General features: G+C 39.3%; 1 protein-coding gene across 1 annotated transcript in view; it reads right to left on the reverse strand.

Moving 5' to 3' along the window:
- The window catches only part of nsg2 (neuronal vesicle trafficking associated 2), a 35,415-nt gene extending 25,981 nt beyond the window's left edge, over nt 1-9,434 (reverse strand). The window contains exons 1-2 of the mRNA XM_078266088.1: nt 9,294-9,434; nt 8,735-8,911 (exon numbers count right to left, since the gene is read on the reverse strand). Of these exons, the coding sequence (XP_078122214.1) occupies nt 8,735-8,863 (129 nt within the window). The 5' untranslated portion in view covers nt 8,864-8,911; nt 9,294-9,434. The remainder of the gene's footprint in view (nt 1-8,734; nt 8,912-9,293) is intronic.

The raw sequence follows: 9,434 nt of genomic DNA on the forward strand, positions 1-9,434 counted from the left end.
TTTGATAAACTGGAATTATCCTTTTCTTTTTCTGTTCATTGGCCATCAGTCCAAGACACCAGGTGGACACTATATGCATGCACTCATATAGTATCACCTAACTAATTTCTTCACAATTTTGCTTGAAAATGAACTTACATCCTTCTTGCATACACTCCTTACATACACTTTTTCTAATTCTGATGCAACAGTCTGTATGTAACACTCATATAAAACTCAAACTATGCATATAATGTGACCACTTGTCCTGTTTAACATATAACAGAGAGATGAACTTCTAGCTAGCATGATATACAGCACAATTATTTACTTACTTCAACAATAGAATTAATAAATCAGGAGTTTTTCCATATCTAACATTGAATATCTCGGTTATCCTCTCAACACTGACTTGTAAAAATCCTAATTGTTAATCCTAAAAAACTCAATGAACTCGTCTTCTCAGCTTAAGCATAATTTTTGCACTGACTTAATTGAACAAAAGAATCGCTTTTTACCAGGTTTCACTTCATCACTGCACCTACGAAAGAGAAAAGGTGTCACTATTGTTTTGTGCATTCACTAAATATTAATGTGCAAAAGAGGACGGGGCAGATAGAGAAAAGGTGTACAAATGACAAGGCGGAAAAGAGGTGGAAGAAGAGAAAGAGAACAATGTCTCAGTGTCCTTTTGGCTAATTGCGCTGCTTCTGAGCGGCTCTCCTTTGAGACAAAGCCAGAAACTGCTGTGCTCACAAACGGGCTCCACTATCTGAATAACAAAGCTGTCAGTTGGCTCTAGAAAGCCATTATCTAAGAGTTGAAGGCCGCAGTAGGTGCACTAAACATGCATTTGATTGGACCCCTGAGGCTCTGAAGCCTCGTGGCTTTCAGCGCAGCAACACCAAACACCACAGTCCTAACTAATGTCTCAATGCCTAAACTTTCTCTTTCTCTGACCCATTTCACAATAGCGTGCTCAGGGCCTCCAGGTTCAAACACAGCAACGCTTCATGTTGCTTCATTACTCTCTCCCCTCCTGTACCTCTCCTTTTTATTTCACATTACCTAATGACGTGGCTATCAATCAATGTTGCCTCATTTACACAGCCCTTAAGCTATCAGCAGCAGCTAGGAATATACTGAGCAAAGTGCTACCTTCTCTGATTAGAGAGATCCAACTACTCTGTGGGAAACCATACATTTATGAACAATTAAATCTCATTTAACAAAGCTTGATGTAAAAAAAACAAAAAAAACATCACATTACGCCATCATCACGATACAGCCATAAACAGTGGTGATATGATGACTGAAAATGTAATTACAGCTTGCTTACTTATGATTCCACAGAGGTAGCAGCTCATTTTTCATTTGTGATTTCTCTTGATAATTCATTTATGTGTAGTTTATATTTTAGCCAGTGGCTTTTAATGATGGCAATGTTGGTCAGTCGGGTGAAATGTCTTATTAAGTGTTGGGTGAATTGCCATGAAATGTTGAAGAGACATTCATGGCTCCCAGAAAATCCTCCAAGTACCCAAATCCCAATGCCCTGACCTTTCCTCTGGCACTACACCAGCAGATTGACAACTATGGGATGGATTTCAATGGAATTTGGCACAGACATTTATATTCCCCACAGAAAAAATTGGGTTGGACTCTATAACAGCCTGCGATTTATTGTGTAATTTTGTTGCATGAATCAGGTACCAATAAACCCCCTTACCCATTCCTATGTGTACTTAAATGCGCTCTCAACTATATATACACAGCACCTCTTTTTGTTGGGGCAAGCTTACCTAATAATTGCAATGAGCAAAGGGTAAAATCATTTGTTTTTATTGCACTCTGTGTAGTGAAATAACTGCTGCCACACAGGATGTTTTTGAAGTCAGCAGGATGTGACATACTGTATGTTTATTTAAAAAGAATCACTTCTTGGCTTTTTATATTTTCATTTTATATTTGAGTGAATTAACGAGAGAATGAAAGACACAAAGAAGTAGAGAAAAGTACATTTCAGAAAAGGCAGTTTTAGCTCATCAAACTCAACCGGCAACTAACTAACTAAGTAACTAACTAACTATCTCTCTCTCTCTCTCTCTCTCTCTCTCTCTCTCTCTCTCTCTCTCTCTCGTATTTTTTTTAGATTTGATATTCCCTGTGGAAGTGCTGTCAAAAAATGTCTTTACTCCCTGTCTTCTCCAGAATGTTATTCCTCAGACCTTATCACTTTGATTGCTGTTTCATTTCTCATCCCCAAAGACTGAGCCGCGGAAGAGTTGGTCTTTGGTGAGGTTTCAGTGCGGAAGGCAGCTGCAGACGTTTTTGTTTTTTTTTATTGACGTTTTTTGTTTTTCTTGTGAATAAAACAATGAATGAAATTCATATAAAATTCAGAAGGGACCCCCCTGCAGACATGAAATAAAATAAGATATGCTCTATTTGGAATCCTGTTCTTACTAAAATATAGGTTTTCTAAATGCTCAACTCAACTAGTTGCTACCTGTGTCTGTCTGCCATTTGGTGCAGGCCAGATGGCATAGAGTGAGTTTTTAGTGCTTTTTTCAGCTGCATGCTGCCTCTGAAAATGACACTAAAACCAAAACAATTAGCTCAAAGATGCTAAAGGGCTCAGTAGAGTAGAAGAGAACTGCAGAGTTAGGTGTTAATGCTCTGTGGGTTTGTCACTATAAGCAACACTTTTTTTTACATACATGTAGTGATTTGATCTGTTCATATGAAAATATTGTTTATAGCAGCTTAAAAATGAAAAGCTACAAAATAAATCATTGGGAAACCATTTAGAATAAGCCCTGCTGGTTCTCTTCACCCAGGTAAGTAAGAGCAGTTATTTGCATTCCTCTGGCATCATAGCTGTAAATCGATTTCTATCTACACAGCTAGAATACAAACCAGCAGAGGAGCAGGACTGAAAACCAATGGTCCAACCAACAGGCAGCACTACAGTACTGTTTATACAGTACAAGAGTATGAAATAAAGCAAGAATGACTATTGAAGGCACATGATGCATGCTGTTTTTCGCTACTTTTCATTACCTCCGCCATGGAAAGTATGTTTTCTTTTCGGTTTGTCTGTTGGTTTGTTTGTTTGTTTGTTTGTTTGCTGGTTGATTTGTTTGTTTTCTGGTTGGTTTGTTTGTCTGTTGGTTTGTATGTTTGTTGGTTTGTCTGTTATTTTGTCTGTCAGCAGGATTATGGAAAAACTATTGGCCCGATTTTCATATACAGAATGTTGTTCATTTACAGAACAGAGGGTTTAACTGGGTATAGTATATACTGTACTTTAGATTTAATGGTTAAATACAAAATGTAAAATGAATATAAAAAAAATTACCTGTTACAAAGCCTGGCATTTAATTCATCAAAAACTAAGATAACAGGCTCTATCAGTGTGCAGGCTTTCCTTTTCATTAACAACATGCTATTGAGTCATTAATATTATACATTTGGTTGCATTCAAAAGTCACAGTTACTCTCACAGCCTCTTTACACAGCCAGCCAGATACATTTACAAATCGCTTATGTATAATTCGTGATCATTTGACAAATTAAACTTGGATGCTGGCACATCTGGTTACGAGGCCTTACATCATCACAGCACGTAAGAAATCATTCAACAATCTATTACTGATTTATCATTGCTGACTGAGGATTCCTGCTCCCAGGAATTCCTCCCTAATTCATGAGGATGAGAACACAAAGGCGTAAAGAATGAATGAGACTTAAAAGCTGCTCCAAAAGAACTGAGGAGAGAAACAAGAAAAGGATGAGGGTGTGTAAGGGGACATGTTGGACAGGAAAAGAGAATGGTTATAAGTCTGTCAAAGCCTTTGAAGCAGGTCGCTGTACCTCAGCTTTGTTCTCAAAAACAAAAACAAGCAGAAAGAAAATCTCTGTCTGTGAGTCTCTCCACCCTCCTCTGATTGTTGTTGTTTTTTCAAACCAGCAATCCAATCAAGATATTGGTGACCCATTGGTAGCTGTGACGCGTCCCTGCCCAGATGGAATCAAATCTAATACCTCTCTAATTCCTCAGCCTCTGCAGGCCACATGTGTGGGTGTGTGCGTCCTTTCGGTATGAACTTTGCTGTGACTGCACATCGCCCCTGCAAATATCCGCGGGTAACCCTGTACTCGGGGAGGTCACATAGTCATGAGGCAAAATCAGGGTGAAAACAGCTGGGGTTGTATTTGAAAAGCTGCTCAGAATCGCGCACTGCTGATCTGGGGTACTAGTCAGGTCACAATAAATCTGGCTTTACTTATAAAGGACAGAGAGAACAAAACTGGTCACAGGTCATAGTCTGAAAGGCTGATAAAAGCTGATTAACAATCAACTCTTTCTGGGCGGGGCAGGTGGCAAAAACAACAATCTTAAATACGAGAATATAGAGATTTTCATCACAAAGATATTACTGGTGTACAATACTGTATTTTTAGGTTTAGTGATAGAAATCCACACAAAGGGTATGGCTTCCTACAAGACTGCCATTGTCCTTTAAGTTTCTATAATAAATATTAAAAAAAACAATGTGACAAAATGGTAGGGTAGAGTTCACAACTTCTTTCCACTTCTTCCCACTTTCCACTGGTTCAGAATTTTGGACATAGGACCTCATTTCCAAGTTAGCCAGTGTGTTATTTATCAGTGGACAACAGTATCTGCTAGCCTGTCACTAAAAACAGTCTTACCCACTCCACAGTACACCCGAGGCAAATACATTATAACGCCAGACTATCGATGTAAATGTCTGTTGATAGAATAATGTTAGAATTAAAACTACCCTTGCATCGCATTGCAAAAGTTATACTTTGTTCCCTGTAGTTGGTAGCATAGGCTACAGCAGCGGCAGAGTGCTATTACCTAGGCTACAGAGAAAGCCGGTTTACATGACAATCACACAAGTTAATTTACCTGCCGCTGTGAGCTCCACCTAATTCCACTCTGCCAGGCTATAACTCACATAACGTTACCGGTACATGAAAGCACACGGCCTTGCAATTTGCATGTAAACTGTCCGAGCTTACATGACGTTTCTGTCAGCAATTACCTAAAGTTAGCGGTTAGCCCAGCCAGGTATCTACCAAGAGTGTAGCTATACCGTTAGCTAACGTTGTCACTCTCCACAATGCTTTGAACAGTAATGTTCCACTAACGTTGTCAGTCTCAATCTATCAGTAGCAGCTAGGCTAATGTTATGAAAGGGGCTAGCTTTATTAGCTAGAGTAGCCTACCAAAAGTTATTACCATTACCATTCATTCATCAGTAGCTGTTGGTGCATCTGGAAAGATGGATGGAACCACATTCGTTGTCAGTGACTTGTGGTCCTTTAGATTGCGGGGTTTTCAAAGTCGTCTGGTCTAAAATGATCACTACACATTTGCCACTTGAGTAGAGTCTCTGCCGGTATCTTGATGTCCAAGCCAGCAGCTACTAGGTTTCCCGACTGGAGTGCGCTTCTCTGTTTACTTTTTGGCGCAGTACTACTAACCGGAGCTAAGTAAAATTCCGCCGCTAGTCCCTCAAAATGTAATGCGATCATTGAGATGCAAGGGTAGTTTTATTTCTAACATTATTTTATCAACAGACTCGTTATAATTTATTTGCCTCGGGTGTACTGTGGAGCGTGTAAGACTGCTTTTAATGGCAGGCTAGCAGATACTGTTGACTAGTACCAGCGAACTCTGCAACTGGAAGGACTGGATGAAAAGTGTTGAAAACTGTCCACTGATAAATAACACACTGGCTAACTGGGAAATGAGGTTCTATGTCCAAAATTCTGAACCACCCCTTTAAAGCAGGATTAATTAAACCCTTCCACCGAATACCTAAACTTTTAATCCAGTTTGCAGCCTGTCTTTATTTTGTTTCAACAAGGTCTCTTCTTCACCCAAATTCCTCCCTCGCTGAACAGAAACTTCCACCACAAAAGTGATACTGAAAACTGGCCCCAAAAAGACAATAACAGTGCAGAATACCCATTGCATTAACAATGATAGCCATCATCAACACCTCCCACGCTCTAATGTCTAATTACAGATTTCATTATTATTTCTCTTGCCCTCTGTTGCATCACTTGCCAGGAAGACAAATTCTTGCACAGCTGGAGACAAATTCAAAGATTTACAGTAACAGCAAATTGACCTTTACAAGTCCCACACAATCTCATGTAAAAACAACCCATCATTTGTTTTACATGTATTTGTGTGGGAGTTGTACAGGTCAATTTGTATTTTCTTTTTTATTAATGCCTGTAAGTGTGGACAACTTAAACCAGTTTATTCAGCTGCTGAACTGACAATTTATTTAGTTATGTAAGCAAGTGAGCAGCATACAAAATCTGCATCAGCTTTCAGCAAACAACAAGCAATAGCAATCTTTGTGTGTGCGTTTCCCGAAGGGATGTAAAAAATCCACTGATCAACAAAACAGCAAGCCTTCTTCTCTGACCACTTTTCCTTTCAAATGTCAATGACAATAACTCGCTGTTATATCGCAGGAGTTCATACTCCACTCAGCTTATTCTCTCTGTCTCTCTACTTGTTCAGGAAATCAGTAAAATACACTTGAGCAATCACACAGTGTGTGTGTGTGTGTGTGTGTGTGTGTGTGTGTTATGACGGCAGCTTCAGCTACAGTACATAGCAATGTTCTCAAGTCTAGTGGGACTGATTTAATTACAGCTCTATGAATGTCATGTTAGGAACTGGAGAAACAACTTGCCACTCACACACAAACATGTTCACATGCCTGCATTGTGCACACACACAGGAAGGCAAGCATGCCTCTGTGTTCTGCGTGTGTGTTTGTAAGCGAGTGCAGTGAATGACAAGACAGTTAACAGGTATTTCAAATGAAACAAGATTGTGCCTCCCTCAGCAGAATACTCAGTGAGGATTCCGGCTGTACCGTGTGTTTCTGTCTGCAGCAGCATAAATGGCCATCCAATTTTGGGATTATTTTTTCTAAGTTTTTAGTGAATCCTCGACAATAACACCACTTGAAGAGATTCATCTCAAAATAGATACATTTTCATGATTTTTAAAGGCCAGGTAGATAACTTGGGTCCATATTTCTTGGACCTTGTACACGATGCTGTAAAAGGCTTTTGCCCTCATAAATTCGCTGCATTTTCAAGGTCCCACAAGTCTATGTAATGCTTTACTTTTTTCCCAGGGATCGCTCCAAAGTCTTCTATCGTTTTTTACGATAGAATGGGCAGAGGGGTTGGATTTGTTCTAAAAACTGATGTAGGACTGAAACTTCTACTACATTTTCATTTCAATACATCTGTAAAAAAATGTTTTTGATGAGGCAATTGATCATTGTCTATAATGTGTAAGAAAATTATTTGAAAAATGACATTTTCACAGCCTAAATGGGCATCTTTAACAACTTGTTTTGTCAGAGCAACAGTCTAAAACACAAATATATTTAAAGAAACCCCTCATGTCTATATCTGGTAAATAAGTACAGTAGCTGGAGCCAGGAGCAGTTAGCTTAGCTTAGCATAAAGACTGTAAGCAAGTTGGAATGGCTAGCCTGTCTCCATCCAATAGTTCTTAAGTGTCCAATGAAACTACAGATAATGCTGACTATTAACAAAGTATAACTAAAGGCTTGAAGAGTCAATAGCATTTCCATTGAGTGATGTTTTTCCCATCCATCCAAAGATGCACTTTATGGTTTCCTCTGTATCAGCACTGACTAAATATATTGTAAACAAGCTGAGTAATAGTGTTTGAGTTTAATTCAAACCTGATTTCTTTTTAGGTAAGAGGATATGATTTAAATAAAAAATTTGGTTCATATTTATTCTCAGTACCTGCCCAAGATCTCCCTCGTTGTCAGTGTTTTGGTTTATTTTGTAAAAATAAAAATAAGTTTGATGAAATCTTAATAACAGAGGTAAACATATTGTCCTACTTTGTAATCTGCCAATGCCTTTATCATTTCAAGTGTTAACTGTCTAAAGAAAATGTTATTTTTGTTTGAATTGATTGTCCTATTAGAGTCCAGCTTGAAGCCCTATTTGGAAGAATGTATTGGTTCGAATAATGTTATCTGTCAATAATCCTTCTGACATCTAATAAGGTGAGTTAATAAATTACATCAGAGATCATTTCATCTTGGTGCTCTATAGGTAATTGATCAAGTTTAGGGTAGAAATATGGGTTCATATAGCTGCAAAATGAAATCATCACAATGTAACCATGGTCTTGAAAACGAGCCAAACACTATCACTCGATTGATGCATAATAAAACGTTCATATGAGCATGCCTGTTGTCTAATTCCATTCATTTTTATAATTTACAATCAGGTCAGCTCTCTGTCTCGACCCCATAGAAACACCAATCAGACTCTCCACTTTGCGCTGCCACCATGGTAACTGGATTAACGAGCTGCGGTGCAGTTACTATGGGATGTCGAGATGATAAATGACAGTCTGTCTGGCACCAAAGCTGTCTCCTAATCTCAACTGGAAAACAAAGGACACGGCTGGGAAACAGCTGAGATGAATGAATTTGTATATGAATGAAAGGGTGTGTGTGTGTGTGTGTGTGTGTGTGTGTGTGTATGTCTGTGTTTGGGGGGGGGGGTTATTCAGCATAAGAGGGTTTGAGGACAGGTCAACAACATTGACTTAGTAGAAACATGCACAAACAAGCAGGAAACTCTCTTTTTCACAGACTCACACAAACACAACCAAGCTTTAGTCTCTCACCTTGTCAGGTGCTTGGCTCTGGAGACTGCCGACATCCAGTGGAGTAATGAGGGGCACATTCTGAAAGCCGTCCTCCACGCTTACAGGTTTGGCCCCTTTGTCTTGAAGATTACTCCCCAGTTTCACCATCTTTCACCGCCCTTATATATATTGCCTTTATTTCCCTGAAGACTGCTCCTGAATAGAGATGTTGAGAAAGGATGGTTTTTACCTCAGCCTTTCAGGTCAATGAAACCTGGCAGACACAGGCTATTTGATGGAGAAGATTCTCGTGTAGCAGGAGATTAAATATTGAGATTTTAACTTTATTATAGCCTTCCTTAAAGCACACTCTACATAGCCTACGAGTAAATGTTATCAAATGTTTTGTTAAGCGGAATCAAATTCGGGGCATGCGATTCATTTGTGAACGATAAGAGCAGCAAAACACTCCAAAAAAAAAAAAAGCACATATCTCGGACTTTATTTACCAGAAACCAGAAAGAAAAACAAACCTCCGTTTATATCATCTTCTCCACCTTTCTCCATCACAAAAAAAGCAGTAAAAACAGTTACTTACAGCTGACCGTCCTTGTATGTCCGTCTCCTGTGTGCTGCGGCAGTGTTTGTGTCTGACAGAGGCGGAGGGGAGCACGGATGAGGAGCAGGTGAGGCTGGAGGCTGCTCTGCGGTGTCGCTGCTGCTGAGGCTGCGGGAAAGC

This window comes from Sander vitreus, chromosome 13 (assembly GCF_031162955.1).
Source record: "Sander vitreus isolate 19-12246 chromosome 13, sanVit1, whole genome shotgun sequence".
NCBI lineage: Eukaryota > Metazoa > Chordata > Actinopteri > Perciformes > Percidae > Sander > Sander vitreus.